At 37.2% G+C, this 19,047-nt stretch overlaps 1 protein-coding gene across 2 annotated transcripts in view; it reads right to left on the minus strand.

Annotated features, from left to right (window-relative positions):
• Window positions 1–1,064: 1,064 nt before the first annotated feature.
• EIF4E (eukaryotic translation initiation factor 4E) overlaps window positions 1,065–19,047 on the minus strand; it is a 54,411-nt gene continuing 36,428 nt past the window's right edge. For both annotated transcript variants that reach the window (XM_011933025.1, XM_011933024.1), the window contains exons 3-7: window positions 13,017–13,112; window positions 9,374–9,437; window positions 8,569–8,682; window positions 6,395–6,534; window positions 1,065–2,922 (exon numbers count right to left, since the gene is read on the minus strand). In XM_011933025.1, coding sequence (XP_011788415.1) covers window positions 2,808–2,922; window positions 6,395–6,534; window positions 8,569–8,682; window positions 9,374–9,437; window positions 13,017–13,112 — 529 coding nt within the window. In that variant the 3' untranslated portion in view covers window positions 1,065–2,807. The remainder of the gene's footprint in view (window positions 2,923–6,394; window positions 6,535–8,568; window positions 8,683–9,373; window positions 9,438–13,016; window positions 13,113–19,047) is intronic.

The following is a 19,047-nucleotide window of genomic DNA, read 5'->3' on the forward strand; positions in this document are numbered from 1 at the left end:
TCATTAAATAAAACGTCACATTCCTACAATAAACTGCTTTTCGCCCATTAAAGCTTATTTCAATTCTCTATCATGAAAATACATCTATTTGGGCTGGGTGCGGTGGCTCACGCCTGTAATCCCAGCACTTCGGGAGGCCAAAGCGGGCGAATCACCAGGTCAGGAGATCGAGACCTGGCTAACACAATGAAACCCCATCTCTACTAAAAATACAAAAAAATTTGGCTAGGCGTGGTGCGGGCGCCGGTAGTCCCAGCTACTCGGGAGGCTGAGGCAGGAGAATGGTGTGAACCCGGGAGGAGGAGATTACAGTAAGCTGAGATTGTGCCACTGCACTCCTGCCTGGGCGACAGAGCAAGACTCGGTCCAAAAAAAAAAAGAAAAGAAAATTTATCTATTTAATCTACTTATAATATCCTGTTAAACAGAGAGAAAAGAGTAAGTTGGAAAATAATATATAGCCTAATTTTATATTTAGAGAAGGTGCTAATAAAGTTATAAAAGTTGCAAATCACTGTACTATTTAAGTGGCAACTGCCAAAAGTTATTCAGAGTAATTTATTATCCCTTCTTGTCCCTAGGAAAAAGGTTTAAAATGAAATCATGATTCTAAAATGCTAATAACAATAATCAAATGCTACAAATTAGTTATTTCAAAAATTTAGAACTGTATACATTTAATGTGTTATTCCTCCTTTGCACCTAAAAGCTGATGTTTCTTAAAATTGGACTTCATTTTAGAATTAAGAAAATAGATCATTAATTTATAATAGATACACCACTTCGGTCCCACCCATTGCCAACATACCACTAACACCATCACTTTTAAGCAACTCTTGAAGTACTCAAAACTATACATATTAATGTAGACGGTAAGTCAGCTTAACCAATTCCCCAAGTTTAACTAGCAGATATTACATACAGTATGCTGAGATTATAATTATAATAAACACAGAAGATTCAGTATTTCTAGAATACTGAACAAGAGGTGTTTGTGGCATTGAGAGTACTGTGACAACCTGTGGTACCCTTTAAACTGCTTTAAAATTTTACAATGAAATCAGTGCTATTAATTTCATGTTTATTTCATACAGGGTTTTTGTCAAGTTTATCAGTTTTAAAATGATTAAGTCATAATCACCATTAAAAGACAAATTTTCCTCTCAAACTAATAATTTCCATTCTGCTACCTACAGTTTGGCTTATCCTTTGGTCTGATAGCCATACTTCATTTCACAGGACTATACAAGTATGTACTATGTACAAAACATTTTCAAGTTTGCTTTCAAATGATACCTACAAAGAGTAGATCAAGTTTTCAAGTTTACAGAATACCATACTACAACAATTTACCACTATAAATGTCTTAATACCTGTTTATTCCATTCTATTTAGATTGCAACACTAACAAAACTCTTAATGCATTATGTTCCCACCACCTGTACTTTCCCTACACTACCATTTTGACACTTACATAAAAACAACTCAATTCAGCAACCAAGTTTTACAACCACTGTTGCTACCAATCAAATGGTGATGCATCAGATCCCAATTCTCATGACTATTAACATATTAAGAGAGTACATTATTTACCTAAGACTGAAGGACTGTGCCTTACTTTATAAAAAACAAAGATAGCCACATCAATTTAATTCCATATATATACTACCTATTCAATTTATTAAAAATTGTAATAAACATAATAATCAAACTAGTGCTCCAAACTTATGCTGTTCACATGGAAGACACCACAAAAGAAGACATAATATAGAGACTGCCTTGCAATAAGAAGTACAAATTCCTTCTATAAAGATGGAGAAATAAAAGGACAAATCTAGTTGTCTAAAAGACAATTCACTGTACACATTTTATTTACAGTTTTGTACACTGTCTTAATATGAATGGGACTGCTTTTCTACTTGAGCCATTTTTAACCAAAGCAAAATAACCTAAGTAATACAAAGTGTTAAAATACAGCATAAAGATACAAAAACAGACATACTAATTCTAGTTAGGAATGTAATTATGATGTTACATTTTTTATAATCCACAATTATGTTTAGGAAATCACACAAACATAGATCACTGATTTGAATGAAATGCATAAATTTGTAGCAAAGCTTTGTAGTTACAAAAAACAAAAAAAATTACCAAAGAATGCACAAAATTGATGTTTATTCCACCTTTGTGTCATATTCCTGAATCCTTCACCAATGTTACATGAGGAAAAAAACAAAAGCAAAACAAATGAAAAACTGAAATCAGAATCACTAATATTATCAAGTAGGGAAACAAATAAATTAAAATCTAGCAGCCATCAGCAAGAGTACAGCAAAGACAATGCTGTAAAAAGAAACAAAGAAAATTACTAGAAAACTGTATGCATCATAATCTTTCAAACCAGCAAAATATGCTCCTGCATACAATGGAACAACAGAATTTTCTTTACTGTAAAGCATAGTAATGCCAAGTTGTTTTTTGACTATTGTGGATAGGTAAAATCTGTATGTAATTAATGGTAATTCTACTGAAGTATTACAGAGTGGGCCAGGAACACATTTATGGATTCTGGGGATGTGTACTGTAATTCTTTGATTGGGATAGTGGAAACTTTAGCCAAAAAAAAAAAAAATGAACACAGAAGTACAAGACAAAGGCGAATGAGACTTCTCTTATATCTTAGTAACATTTAGATGGAAATCAAATTTAAATGCAGTCCACTCTGCTTTTTGAAGAGGCTTTGGTTCAGCTCCCAAATCTCGATTGCTTGACGCAGTCTCCTATGAGAATACTCAGAAGGTGTCTTCTTAAACAACAAACCTATTTTTAGTGGTGGAGCCGCTCTTAGTAGCTGTGTCTGCGTGGGACTGATAACCAATCACTATCTTTGGAGGAAGTCCTAACCTTTCCTTGTATACCCTCCTAGAAGAAAAAAAGAAGAAAAAAGTAGCCATTAATTTTTACTCATAAGAAGTAAATAAATTCAAAATTTTAGGGTTACTAGTCTTTGTACTAAAAAATATAGATGAGAGTACAATAGGAAATTAATTATACACCCTTTTCCTTTTAGCACAATTTACTCTTCATTTTTGCGATATTCTTTACTTTTAAAATATTTGAGAGCCAGTCGGGTTTATTATTACTAAATTACAGGAGCATTACTATATTATTATACTGTTATTTATTAAGATACTATAATTATTACTAAATCAATAGTGAACAAAGCAAGGACAAGTCCCTGAGCTCACTGTATTTATAGTCTAGTAAACACAATCAAAAAATCACAAATACATATGATGGACCTGTATTACATGCATACTTAAACAAATCTGTATAACAAACATGTTTATTTTCATTCTTTGATCTAAAATGTTACATTTCACGTCTGAACCCTAGTAAAGATTGTATATTACTACACAAATTATATTTACCATACCTGTTATAAGATTGCACAAACAAAAACTAAACACTTTGAGGGAGATTAAAATGAAACACTTCAAGGGAGAAAGTAATTTCTGCTTTACATACTAACTTTACAACCTAATTTTCAAGTAAGATATGACTCTATAGCAAGAATAAAATGGCACTTGTCATGAGTGCCAAAGAGTAAATACAAGGGCTGTAATAACAAGGAGATTCTAATCTCATCTACAAAATTAGAGAAGTCTTCCCCTTTAAATATCATGAAGTCAAAAAGGATAATGTTAAGATAATGAGCACATCTGAAAGCTGAGAAATAAAAATCAGGCTGTGTGACTATGGCTCATAAGTAAAGTGAATATGAGATAAAGCTGACAAGGTTTCAGAGAAAGATCACAGAAACTTCATAGGTCACCTTAAAAATCTGAATCTCTAAGAAAAAATAGTAAAAATTGAAAAATAAGCAAAATCAAATAAAAATAAAGGAATAAACATATTAATGGAGTTAAATCCTCCAACACGATACTAGGATAGTTTTTTTTTTATACCTTCCAGGAGATTTACTACCTTCCCCCTAAAATAAGGCATTAAAAAGTAATTTTATGGTAACTAAAGTGATAATTATCAAATTTGCATTATAATGCAATGCATTCCTTTCAATTATACTTAATTATTAAAAATACCAAAAGGCACGACCATTGAGTCATGCAAATTGGAAGGGTTAAAAAAAGAAAATCTTTGTTTGAAAATCTGAAGTCTTAATATAGACTCAAAAACATTTAATAGTGACAAAAATAAAAAACTTCCATAGGAAAAAAATTCTTAATTAATCTAACTCCTGTTTAAAAAAAAAAGTACATCCTCCAAAATTAGGTTTTGATGCTGGCAGAAACATTAAAATATGATGACAAATCAACTCCTTTCTCTTATGGAACCCCATATAGCATGAAATGTAGAAAATCCCTATACCTTTTGATCCAGAAATAAATTATGTTCACAGAGAAATTTACATGGCTGAGAGCAGTGGATGACACCTGAAATCCCAGCACTTTGGGAGGCTGAGGCAGGTGGATCACTTGAGCACAGGAGTTTGACACCAGTCTGGTCAACATGGCGAAATCTGTCTCTACAAAAAATACTGTAGTGGCTCAGGCCTCTGGTCCCAGCTATTCAGGAGGCTGAGGCAAGAGAGTCACTTGAACCCAAGAGGTGGAGGTTGCAGTGAGCCGAGATCACGATACTGCACCCCGGCCTGGGCAACGGAGTGTGACTCTGTCTCAAAAATTAATTTTAAAAAGAAAAATTAATAATATTTGAAAAATCACAAAGGGACAAACCAAACATTTTGTGACCACTGACTGACCAGCACTTAATTTTAACATAAAATTGTTAAGTCAATTTTTTTTTTTTTTTTTTTTTTTGGTGAGACAGAGTCTCACTCTGTCTCCCAGGCTGGAATGCAGTGGCCCAATCTTGGCTCACTGCAAGCTCCGCCTCCTGGGTTCACACCATTCTCCTGCCTCAGCCTCCCGAGTAGCTAGGACTACAGGCACCCGCCACCATGCCCAGCTAATGTTTTTTTTTTGTATTTTCAGTAGAGATGGGGTTTCACCATGTTAGCCAGGATGGTCTTGATCTCCCCATCTCGTGATCTGCCTGCCTCGGCCTCCCAAAGTGCTGGGATTACAGGTATGAGCCACCACGCCCGGTGTTAAATATTACTAATATAATTGAGGTAAAAAGAAATCCTAGTTAGAAAAAAAATGCCGGCTGGTTTAGCATGGTGGCTCATGCCTGTAATCTCAGCATTTGAAAGGCTGAGTTGGCTTGATCAAGTCCAGGAGTTCACAACCAGTCTTGGCAACATGGCAAAACCTCTTCTCTACAAAAAAATACAAGAGAATAGCCAGGTGTGGTCGTACACACCTGAGTTCCAGCTAATTGGGTGGAAGAGGTGGGAGGATCACCTGAGCCCAGGAGGTTGAGGCTGCACTGAGCAGTGATTGCACCACTGCACTCTTGCCTGAATAACACAGTGAGACCCTGCCTCAAAAAAAAAAAAGCCATTTTTGCAAAGAATAAAATTACAAAAAAAAGGTTTAATAAAACCCTACATGTGGGTTTTAAACATCAAACAAAAGCCAAGGTATGTTAAATTTTAATGAAAATGATATGTAGTAAACACACATGCTTTAAATGCACATACACTATTTGCCAATAATCACTGAATTATTTATTATGAGCGTACATTAGCTCTTTTCAAAGTAGTACTTTTTACAAACAGCACTTTCAAAGTAGGAAAAATACATTCTCATTTGTGAATGAATAAAAAATGCTACATGCCAAAGCAGAATGTTCTAGTGGTTATATATTTCACTGCTAAGAAAAAGTAATTTTACAGAAATAAAAAACATGAATAAGACCAGGCGCAATGGCCCATGCCTGTAATGCCAGCACTTTGGGAGGCCAAGGTGGATGGATCACTTGAGGCCAAGAGTTAAAGACCAGCCTGGCCAACATGGCGAAACCTGGTCTCTACTAAAAATACAAAAATTACCTGAGCATGGTGGCATGCGCCTGTATTCCCAGCTACTTGGGAGGCTGAGACATGAGAATCACTTGAACCCGGGAGGCAGCGGCTGCAGTGAGCCTAGATCATGCCACTGTACTACAGCCCGGACAACAGAGTGAGACTCTGTCTCTAAATATATAAATAGCTGTGAAAAAACCCTCCAAAACATCTATATCTATTTATCTATATAGACATAGATAGATATAGATATAGATTAGATATATATGAACAAGACGTTGCACACCAATTGAGCTGTTCAAAATTATAAAAGTGTTCACGAAAACAATACAAGGAAAACAGGATCTACAAACAAATTATTTATTTCTAAAGCTACAAATAAAGTAACTTCTGGTTTTAGCCATCCTAATATTGTGAAATAAGTAGGCAAAGAGCAAAACTTACCCTATATGTGTAACAGCTTCTCTGTTTTCACATTCAGTAGTCCATATTGCTATCTTATCACCTTTAGCTCTAACATTAACAACAGCGCCACATACATCATCACTGTAGTCATCAAAAGATTCTCCAATAAGGCACAGCAGCTTAAAAGAAAATCCCAAATTACATTTAATAGATTATAAACAAGCTTATTACACTGCAAATTTCTCTTCTATATTTGCGTAGATAACTAAAGACAGTTTTTAAATCGAGTTAATTTTTTAAACGTGTAAATTTTATTTGCATACATAGATCTGTCCTGACTCTTAAATACTCATTCATTTATTTACTATCAAATCATTAACAGCTGTTTTCACCTTTTTCAGCAAATTTGGCAGTTAATATTGTGGCAGATATAAAAGCTGATTTTATTAATATTCATTTGCTCTGTTGCTGCTTATATTTATGAGCAAACAAATATTAATAGAATAACAAAAATAGCTATTCATAGTTAGATTAATTTCTTCTTGTTCTTATTTTTTATGAGTATTTGTTAATGGTTTGGATTTTTGTTGTTGTTTTTTGAGACAGGGTCTTGCTCTGTTACCCTGGCTGGAGTGCAGTGGGACCATCACAGCTCACTGCAGCCTCAACCTCCTGGACTCCAATGATCCTCCCACCTCAGCCTCCTGAATAGCTGGGCATACACACAGGGACATGTCACCATACCCAGTAAATTTTTGTATTTTTTGTAGAGACAGGGTTTTGCCATGTTGTCCAAGTTGGTCTTGAACTCCTGAGTTTAAGTGAAATGCCTGCCTTGGCCTCCTGAGGTGTTGAGATTTCAGGTGTGAGCCCAGCCCTAACGGGTTTCTTAATTGTGGTAAAACACAAATAACATAAAATTTACCATTTTAACCACTTTTAAGTGTACAGTTCAGTGGCGTTAAATACATTCAACATTGTTGTACAACCATCACTACTACCATCCATCTCCAGAATATTTTTTTTTAACCTTAAAATGGAAATATCCTGACTTTTTAATGTGGAATTCCAAAATCATATTTGCTGATGATCTTCGCCCTCAAAAACAGAATTTTCTTCTTAAAAAGTCATTCATTCACTAGCTGGGTGTGCTGGCATGCACCTGTAGTCCCAGCTACTTGAGAGGCTAAGGCAGGATGATTGCTTGAACCCAGGAGGCTACAGTGAGCTATGATGGCCCCACTGCACTCTAGCCTGGGCAACACAGCAAGACCCTGTCTCTAAAAAAACAAAATAGTCACTTATTCAAATATTTAAAGAGATTAACTCAACAAGTGCTAACTATAAACCAAGCACGGTTTCAAGTGCTAGGGATACAAAAGAGACTACAAACCCCACTCCTATAAGCTTAGGGTTTGGAACCTCTGTCGACAGAAAATGCCTATTATCTCATTATTTAATTTGTATTGTAAAGCCAAAAGTTCAAGTTAATAGCACAACATGTAGGTTGAATGGTAGTACGCAGCAATTTTATTGTTTGCTTTACTGATCTAAAAAGTTTAGTGGGACAGGCACAGTGACTCACACCTGTAATTCCAGCACTTTGGGAGGCTGAATGGGAGGATCACTTGAGGTCAGGAGTTTGAGACCAACCTAGGCAACACAGCAAGATCCCATCTCTAGGAAAAAATTTAGAAAATTAGCTGGGCATTGTGGCATGCAACTGTAGTTCCAGCTACTTAAGAGGCTGAAGTGGGAGGATCACTTGAACCCAGAGGGTGAGGCTGAAGTGAGCCATATAAATAAATATCCGCACTCCGGCCTGGGCAACAGAGCAAGACCCTTACTCTAAAAATATAAATATTTAAAAGTTTAGTATACATATAGCAATGCTGTAAGAGGGTTACAAAAACCTCAATCATATAAAATGTAAGATTCTATAATTTTGAGGTTAATGAAATGATCACAGTGAGCTTATTGTGGTGAGAGTCACACTGCCAATCGCTTAAAATATCTGACTTATAATGTGGTAGGATGTTTCACTGTACTATAAACAGGAGTCACATGACAGAACAAAAACAATTACTGACCCTGATTTTCTAGTGTTGGGCATCCTTCTCTTAAATTAAGTAACAAATGTAAAACATAACATATCTTAAGTTTCAGTATTCCCAAACTACCTCTAAAACTGCTTTATACTTTTAAAACCTTACTGTCTCTAGCCAAAAGCGATCAAGGTCACTTCGTCTCTGCTGTTTGTTCAATGTAATTAGCCATCGTCCTCCCCGTTTGTTCTTCTCATCTTCCCACATAGGCTCAATACCATCCTACAGGGTTAGAAGACAACAGTATTACACAATATTGTTACCTTGACTTTGAGAGATAATCATTAAAAACAGTAAGTAACAACACTGTCAACTTCTTACTTTATTGCCCATAAAACTGCCATTGATGCAGTTTTTAAAAAGTGCATAAGACTTAAAGCCAGAGGCATGACATTGCAGAATTAGAGTCCTGACTTTGACACTTATTAGCTATCAAATCTTGAGTTTCACTTAATTTGAAGGTTCTTAAACTTTCTGAGTAGTAAACATATTTTAGAAGCTCTGTACATTTCTATACCTAGAAAATACATGCAAAAACTATGCAGTTTCAGTTAATGAATGTCCCGTCCCCCTACCACCTGACAAAGCCCAATAATAAGCATTCCAAGGACCCATGCTCCTAAGGTTAAGAATGCTTGATAAACTTAGTCTGCTCAAATATATAAAGGAATAGACTGGAAAATCAAAGCTCTCATCAAAATCAGTCTCAGTATGTGCCCACAGAGTAACTCTCTCTCAATTTTTATAAACAAATAGAGTAAGATATATTGATACTAAAGCATACTACAGCCAATTAAATTATCAGCCTGTTCTTCACACTATCAAGTATTCCTAAGTTCATGGCAAGATTTCTTAATGAATACCAAATGGCCCAGTCCTATAATAAATATATAAAATCACCAATTAAGCATACCTTAAAAAGTGAGTAGTCACAGCCAGGCATTAAATTACTAGACAACTGGATATGGTTGTACAGACTAGGTAAAAGAAAGTAACAATTAAAAACACAGAATATGTAATATAGAGTTCAGGTGCTTCCATATATATACATTTAGAACATATGATGAAAATAAACAGATAAAAGTTCATGTTTACTTGTTTCTAAGGAGTCCATTTCTAAAATGGACAAAACAGATCTTAAAAGCAGTTAAATAATCAACTTTAGATGACAGGTATAATTTTCAAAAAATTTCTAGTGACTGCTCTGACAAAAATATATTTTATATGTTAGTTAACTCAGTGCATACATATGTATATATATAAGAAACTGAGAAGAGAGGTATAAGTAGATGAAGTAGCTTTAAGTAGATGAAGTAATTTCTGAAGTTAATCAACAGTTTTTTCACAAACATAAAAAAAATAATAATAACAGAAAAGATGAACTTCCTGACCATCAGGATTGCATGACTGAAACAGTTAAGATTATTATCCTCGAGGGTATCCAAGAGTAAAACAGATCAATGGTTCCCAAACACCACAAATTGTCACTGGTTAGTCAACATAATAATCATTTAAAAAATGATTTTAGAAAAATAAATAAATAAATATAGTTCTAAGCCCTACCTCTTGGGATTATAATCACCTAAATATGAGACAGAACCCTGCAGTCTGTATTTCTAAACTATTTCCCAAATATCAAAATAACAGAATAACATTTGCAATGACTTAGTTGCTTGCCTGAAGGTAGGAGGCTTAGATCATTTGATCTCCTGTAGTCTTTCACAGCAAAATTGATTAAAAAATTGGCAACTCTTAAGAATCTTTTGCCTGTCTCCAATATTAGATGGCAGAAATAATGAACTTAGCTCTGTCTACAGACCATGGATGATTCTATTATCCTTAGTCTGGTTCTCCTGGTGCCATATTAACCCCATCTAGGAATATTTCAGGTAAAGATTTAAGGGCCGGGCGCAGTGGCTCACACCTGTAATCCCAGCACTTTGGGAGGCTGAGGCAGGCGGATCATGGGGTCAGGAGTTCGAGACCAGCCTGACCAACATGAGGAAACCCCGTCTCTACTAAAAATACAAAAATTAACCGGGTGTGATGGCATGCGCCTATAATCCCAGCTACTTGGGAGGCTGAGGCAGAAAAATCGCTTGAACCCGCGAGATGGAGGTTGCAGTGAGCCGAGATCACCCCATTGCACTCCAGCCTGGTGACAGAGCTAGACTCCATCTCCAAAAAAAAAAAAAGATTTAAGACAGAAGTTGGCATTCTTTAAATGAAACTCCATAGTATAACACACAAATAATAGTTTAGGTGAGACAACCTAAGATCACATAAGGTTTGTGAATCACTACCTCATGGTAACTCCCAACTACATCATCTATGACAGCCTCCCCTAGGCAACAAAAAAAGCCTGGATACTAAGTGACTGTAAAATTAGCACTACTAATTTCATAAAATAAATGGATATTGTGGGAATGACCTTCAATAAAACATTTTTCTTTTTGCTGCCTCCTTTCTCTTCCGTGGTGCTCAAAGGTCTCTCAAGTAAGTCCATAATGAGAATTTATAATGGCACACCTAAACAGAATCCTAAGACTATGCAGTCTGGATAAATACAAAGGGACTCAATGGTTATTTGCAATAAATTTGCTAGAAAAACCAGAAATTAGGAAGTGGCCCACACATTCACAGAAAATTGAAAAATCCTTCATATCTCTAAATTATGGTATAAAAATCTACTATGCAATGACACTGACTACACATAACTGAAGTGTGGAGGCACTGTTCTAATTGGTACAATTGTGTAAACTAGTAAAAGCCAAACAAACTAGATAAACGCAAATCTGATTGGGGAACATGGCTCAAGGCTTCCTTTTCTTCTGTAGGAGAATGAAGAGCCTTTTTGGTGCAGAAGAGTTATTTAAGAGTCCTGAATAAACACAATTAGAGAAGAAAAACTACTTGATGTTTTGATGACGGGCAAAGAATAACCCTAGTTTAACTAGACAACTAGACACATATAAATTATTAGGCCTTAAATGTAGTTACTATTAAGTGTAATGCTTTTAGGCCGGGCGCCGTGGCTCAAGCCTGTAATTCCAGCACTTTGGGAGGCCGAGATGGGCGGATCACGAGGTCAGGAGATCGAGATCATCCTGGCTAACACGGTGAAACCCCGTCTCTACTAAAAAATACAAAAAACTAGCTGGGCGAGGTGGCGGGCACCTATAGTCCCAGCTACTCGGGAGGCTGAGGCAGGAGAATGGCGTAAACCCGGGAGGCGGGGCTTGCAGTGAGCTGAGATCCGGCCACTGCACTCCAGCCTGGGCGATAGAGCGAGACTCCGTCTCAAAAAAAAAAAAAAAAAAAAGTGTAATGCTTTTAATAAAAAATAAATACTCTCAAAGTTTACTCTCAAATGAATATTCTCAAATACTCTCAAAGTTTATAGTTTTAACTGTATGCTTTGCTTTTTTCAGCAACACAAATGAATACAAAATACCTATTAGAAGTCAAGCACTGGAAATACACAGAAAAATGTTTCTGCTGTTGAAGATGTATGTATATATGTATAAATTTTATACCACAATCTATTCCTTTGTATGAGCAGAATATCTTGAGGGGGTTACATTAAAACATAAGAGTAGCATCACTAATTCAGCATGTATATGATACTAAAAAAAGATGTACAAGTTAGAATATTTAAATAACTGCTAGGTAATTTAAAGCACTTATTAAAGAGTTTTGCCTTTCAGGGTCTCATATAGTACCTCCCTACTCATTCTCCAAGTAAATTTGAATACACTGGATTAACTTTGCTTTTAAGAGAATCAATAATCAAAACTTCTTGAAATAGACTTTACAATTTTTAATTTTATTTATTTTATAGAGAAACAGGGACTCATGTTGACCAGGCTGGTCTTGAACTCCTGGCCACAAGTGATCTTCCTGCCTCAGCATCACAAAGTATTAGTATTACAGGCATGAGTCACTGAGCCCAGCCTTAAATTCTGTTTTGAGGTCATGCAAAAGTTGATGATCCCAATTCTTAACTCTGCTTAAACAGAAACAAAATTTCAAAAATATTTCAACTATTCTTCTTGAGGTTGATCAAAGTATAATGAAATGAATAAAGTATCATGATAGATACTGGCATTCCCTTGACAAACTCTGAATTCTGAACACTTCAACCTTTGATATCTTAAAATCTGGTACAGGAAATTCCAGATGTTGCACTGAAAACAGTTTGCAGAAATGAGAACCCAACAATGCACTGGAATACCCAGTTATGAGGCAAATTTATCTTGGCAACCAAGAGAGGAACAAGTTCCAACTAGTTGTCAAAAGTTCTAAGAGCAATAAAGGATTCTTGAGCTAAGGATATCTCAGGACAAGAAAGAGAATAATCAGGGCTAAGGAATGACAAGATTGAAGCTTTGTAAAACTAATAAAGCATAATCACCAATTCAAACTTTTGTGAGGAGATAAAAAATAGATGAACATTCATTAACTGTTTACCTCACACTTCATTTTGTGAATTCGGCTTAAAAATAAACTACACAACTAATAAAAAAACAAACATCCTAAAACAAATGGTTACTTACGCCCAAAAGTCTTCAACAGTATCAAACTTAGAGATCAGCCGCAGGTTTGCTTGCCAAGTTTTGCTTTTATCATTTTTAAAAAACCAGAGTGCCCATCTAAAAATAAAAAGTCAATGTCAAAAAATGGTAGCTGCATCCCCATGTTAAAAGCAACATTATTCACAACAGTCAAAAGGTAGAAGCAACCCAACTGTTCATCAACAGATGAATGAAAAATGTATATATATACACACCACGGAATACTAAAAAGCCCTGATGAAGGAAATTCTAACACTTGATAAAACATGAGGGGAAGCTAAGGACATTAAGTGAATAAGCCAGCCCCCTCCAAAAAAAGACAAATACTATATGAGTCCACTTTTATGAGGGATAAGAAGTCAAATTCATAGAAACAAAAAGAATGGTGATTGCCACTAGTCAAGGAGAAGGGAGTTTAGGGTTACAGAGTTTACAGAGTTTTGGAAGATGAACAAGAGTTCTGGAGATTAGTTGTACAATAATTGGTTGCAGAAAGTACTTAACATTAATTGAACTGTACACTTACAAATAGTTAACACAGTAAATTTTATGTTTACCACAAAAATTTAGGAAAAAAAAGTAAAATGCTAGTTGTTATTACAGTGGCAAATAATGAGAGTTCTCCATTTCTTTCATTTAAAAAATATGTATTTTATGTCTACTACATAACAGATTCTCTGGTATACCTAGGGACCCAAGACACACTGAAACTCATCACTCAACGGAATTCATAGAGATGAGGCAGAGATAACTACAGTGTGCTAAGTGCTATGACAAAATAAGCAAGCACAATTATTTAAGAAAAACACGGCAGCGCTGGGCGTGGGTGGCTCACACCTGTAATCCCAGCACTTTGGGAGGCTGAGGTAGGCAAATTACCTAAGGTTGGGAGTTCAAGACCAGCCTGACCAACATGGAGAAACCCCGTTTCGACGAAAAACACAAAACTGGCCAGGCATGGTGGTACACGCCTGCAATCCCAGCTACTTGGGAGGCTCAGGCAGGAGGCTGCAGTGAGCTGAGAGCACGCCACTGTACTCCAGCCTGGGCAACGAGAGTGAAACTCCAACTCAAAAAAAAAAAAAAAAAGCAGAAACACTTAAACTATAAAAGAAGGCAAGGGGCCAGGCACAGTGGCTCAAACCTGTAATCCCAACACTTTGGGAGGTTGAGGTGGGCGGATCACGTGAGGTCAGAAGTTTGAGACCAGCCTAGCCAACATGGTGAAACCTGGTCTCCACTAAAAATACAAAAAAATTTAGCCAGGCATGGTGGCATACGCCTGTAATTCCAGCTACTCGCGAAGCTGAGGCACAAGAATCACTTGAATCCAAGAAGCAGAGGTTGCCGTGAGTTGAGGTTGTGCCACAGCACTCCAGCCAGGGCAACAGAGGGAAACTGTCTCCCAAAAAAAAAAAAAAAAAAAAAAGGCAAGAAACAGGATGGCGGATATTTCTCAGAGGAACAAATTAGCCAAGAAGAAACGAGAGTGCCAGGAGTGGGGAAACTATTAAATGTGACTCTATATTTAATCAAACACCTAACTGGGAAAATAATAAAGATTGAGTAATGCCGCATAGATATGTACTGAAATAATGTATACTAATTTTAATATATCTGTACATACTTCTCTTAAAATAGTTTTATTCCTACATAATATATAATAGCTTATATATATACACCTAACATATTATATATAGAGGCACACCTTGGATATATTGTGAGTTCAGTTCTAGATCATCATAATAAAGTGAGTATCATAATAAAGTGAGTATCACAATAAAGGAACTATCTTGATGGAGAGTCACACAAATTTTTTGGTTTCCCAGTGCATATAAAAGTTATGTTTACATTATACTATAGTCTACATTATGTCTAAAAAACAAAAAGCACATACCTTAATCAAAAAGTCTATTGCTAAAAATGCTAATGATCATCTGAGCCTACAGAGAGTGGTAATCCTCTTGCTGATGGAGGGTCTTCCCTTTTTGATTGCTGCTGACTGATCAGAGTAGTGATTGCTGAAGACTGGGGTGGCTGTGGCAATTTCTTAAGACAACAATGAAGTTTGTCACACCGATTGACTTCATTTCACAAAAGATTTCTCTGTAGCATGCAATGTTGTTTGTAAGCATTTTACACAGTAGAATTTCTTTCAAAATTGGAGTCAATCCTCCCAAACCCTGCAGTTGCTTTATCAATTCGGTTTACGTAATATTCTAAATCCTTTGTTGTCATTTCAACAATGTTCACACCATCTTCACCAGGAATAGATTCCATCTCAAGAAACCTTTTTTTCTGCTCACCCATAAGCAGCAACTGCTTATCCATTCAAGTTTTCTCATAAGACTGCAGCAATTCAGTAACATCTTCAGGCTCCATTTCTTACTGTACATCTCTCGCTCTCTGCACCACATCCGCAGTGACTTCTTCCACTAAAGTCTTGAACCCTTCAAAGTCATCAATACGGGTTGGAATAAAATTCTTCCTAACTCTTGTTCATGTTGATATTCCGACCTTCCATGAATCATGAATGTTCTTCATGACATCCAGAATGCTGAATCCTTTTGGAAGGTTTTCAATTTACTTTGTCCAGATCCATCAAAGTAATCACTATCTACACCATTTATAGCCTTATGAAATATAGTTCTTATTAATAAATAATGAGGCTTGAAAGTCAAAATTCTTCTTTGCTGCTCCATAGGCTGCAGAAAGTATGCTGTGTTAAGAGGCATGAAAACAATTCACCTCCATCAGAGCTCTTGGGTGACTAGGTGCATCATCAATGAGTAGCGATATTTTGAAAGGAAACTTTTTTCTGGGCAGTAGGTTTCAACAGCAGGCTTAAAGTATTCAGTAAACCATGCTATAAATCGATGCACTGTCATCCAGGTTTTGCTGCTCCATTTCCAGAGCATGGGCAGAGTGGATTTAGCATCATTCTTAAGGATTCTTAAGATTTTGGGAATGGCAAATGAGCATTGGCTTCAACTTAAAAGTCATCAGCTGCAAGATCCCCTAACAAGAATCAGTCTGTCCTTTGTAGTTTGAAGCTAGGCACTGACTTCTCTCTATCTAGCAAAGACCTAGATGGCATCTTCTTCCAGTAGAAGGCTGTTTTGTTTACATTGAAAATCTGTTTTTAGTGTAAACTTCCTTCATCAATCACCTTAGCTAGATCTGGATAATTTGCTGCAATCTCTACATCAGCCCTCGCTGCTTCACCTTGTACCTTTATGGGGGCGACTTCTTTCCTTAAATCTTATAACTGACCTCTGTTAGCTTTCAACTTTTATTCTGCAGCATCCCCACCTCTCTCAGCCTTCATAACATTGAACAGAGTTAGGGCCTTGCTATGGATTAGGCTTTGCCTTAAGGGAATGTTGTAGCTGGTTTTATTTACTACCCAGACCACTTGAACTTTCTCTACATCAGCAATGAGGCTGTTTTGTTTTCTTATCATTCATGTGTTTGCTGGAGCAGAACTTTTGATTTCTTTCAAGAATTTTTCCTTTGCTTTCACAACCTGGCTAACTTATTTGGTACAAGAGACCTAGCTTTTGGCCTGTGTTGGCTTTTGACATGTCTTCCTTGTAAGCGTAATCATTTCTAGCTTTTGATTTAAAGTGAGAGACATGCAACTCTTCCTTTCACTATAACATGTAGGGGCCATTGTACGGCTATTAATTGGCTTAATTTCAATATTGTTGTGTCTCCGGGAATAGGTAGACCCAAGGACAAGGAGATGGGAATGGCCAGTCAGTGGAGCATTCAGAACACATACAACATTTATTAATTAAGTTGGCCATCTTATATGGCCAATGTTCATAGCACCCCAAAACAATTACAATAGCAACATCAAAGATCACTGATCACAGATCATAACAGATACAATAAAGTTTGAAATACCGTGAGAATTACCAAAATGTGACAGAGACACTAAGTGAGCACATGCCATTGGAAACATGACATGAACAGAACTGCTTGACACAGGATTTCCACAAACCCTCAATTTATAGAAAAGGCATGATTTGGCCGGGCGCGGTGGCTCAAGCCTGTAATCCCAGCACTTTGGGAGGCCGAGACGGGCGGATCACGAGGTCAGGAGTTCGAGACCATCCTGGCTAACACGGTGAAACCCCGTCTCTACTAAAAAATACAAAAAACTAGCCGGGCGAGGTGGCTGGTGCCTGTAGTCCCAGCTACTCAGGAGGCTGAGGCCAGAGAATGGCGTAAACCCGGGAGGCGGAGCTTGCAGTGAGCTGAGATCCAGCCACTGCACTCCAGCCCGGGCGACAGAGCGAGACTCCGTCTCAAAAAAAAAAAAAAAAAAGGCATGATTTGTGAAGCACAGTAAAATGAGGTATGCCTGTATAATATTTTCTCTAATGCCTTGAAGATAAACTCGTGGAACATTAAAGTTACACTTTATCCCAAGATGATTGCCAAGATCATTCTCCTTTAGAAGAATTAAACTGAATATTCTCTGAATTACAATACCAAAGGAAAGTCAAAGGGAAATTTCATTTTCTCATCAACACAAATGTTGTCTGAAGAGCCTTCCAAATTGAATATATATTTCATAATCCGATAATTAATACTCGGTAACCTCACCTAGACAGAAAAATGAGATGCATTTCAATATGTACTTGACAATTTGTCAGCAACTGCCACCCCATTATCAATAAAAAAGAAAAAGAAAATTCAAGAAAACCCCCAACAAGGTCAAGAACTACACTCTGGATTTTTAAAAATAAATTCCAAAACAAAAAAACTCTGCACCCAGCCATTTAAACACATAAAGATCTATGAGGCCAGGCAAGGTGGCTCACACCTGCAATAACAGCACTCTAGGAGGCTGAGGCAGGAAGAACACTTGAGCCCAGGAGCTCAAGACCAGCCTGGGCAACATAGTGAGAGATCGCCTCTACTAGACATTTAAAAAATTAGCCAGGCACGGGCCAGGTGCGGCGGCTCACGCCTGTAATCCCAGCACTTTGGGAGGCCAACATGGGCAGATCATGAGGTCAAGAGATGGAGACCATCCTGGCCAACATGGTGAAACCCCATCTCTACTACAAATACAAAAATTAGCTGGGTGTTGTGGCATGCACCTGTAGTCCCAGCTACTCAGGAGGCTGAGGCAGGAGAATCGCTTGAATCTGGGAGATGGAGGTTGCAGTCAGCTGAGATTGCACCACTGCACTCCAGCCTGGTGACAGAGAAAGGCTCCGTCTCAAAAAAACAAAAATTAGCTAGGCATGATGGCATGTGTCTATAGTCCCAGCTACCCAGGAGGCCAAGGCGGGAGGATTGCTTGAGCCCAAGAGTTTGAGGTTGCAGTGAGCTATGATGATGCCACTGGACTCCAACGTAAGTGACAGAGCAAGACCCTATCAAGGAAGGGGAAGGGGAGAGGACTGCTTGAGGTGAGGAGTTTGAGAACAGCCTGAGCAACATAGCAAGACCCCCCATCTCTCCAAAAAAGAAAAAAAAAAAATTTCTTAGCCAGGCATGGTGGTGCACACTTATGGACCTAGCTACTTAGAAGGCTGATGCAGGAAGGTCATTTGAACCCAGAAATTTGAGGCTATTATCATGCCACTGCTCCCCAGTCTGGGCAACAAAATGGGACCATGTCTCTTCAAAAAAAAAAAAAAAAAAGGCCAGGCATGTTGGCTCATGCCTGTAATCCCAGCATTCTGTGAGGCCGAGGTGGATGAATTGTTTGAGTCTAGGAGTTCAAGGCCAGCCTGGGAAATAGCAAAACTCCAACTCTACAAAATATATTAAAATGGTGGTGATGCATGCCTGGGGTGGAAAGATGGCTTGAGCACAGAAGGTCAAGGTTGCAGTGAGCCGAGATTACACCACCCCAGCCTGGGTGACAGAGTGAGACCCTGTCTCCAAAAACAAACAAATGACATTTTTAGTTTTGGAAAATGTGAAAACATCCTAAGTGCTTATCAACAACGAATTATTTAAATCAGCAGTTCTCAAAATGTAGTTTGCA

Source organism: Colobus angolensis, unplaced genomic scaffold (assembly GCF_000951035.1).
Source record: "Colobus angolensis palliatus isolate OR3802 unplaced genomic scaffold, Cang.pa_1.0 Scaffold123, whole genome shotgun sequence".
NCBI classification, from domain to species: Eukaryota; Metazoa; Chordata; class Mammalia; order Primates; family Cercopithecidae; genus Colobus; species Colobus angolensis.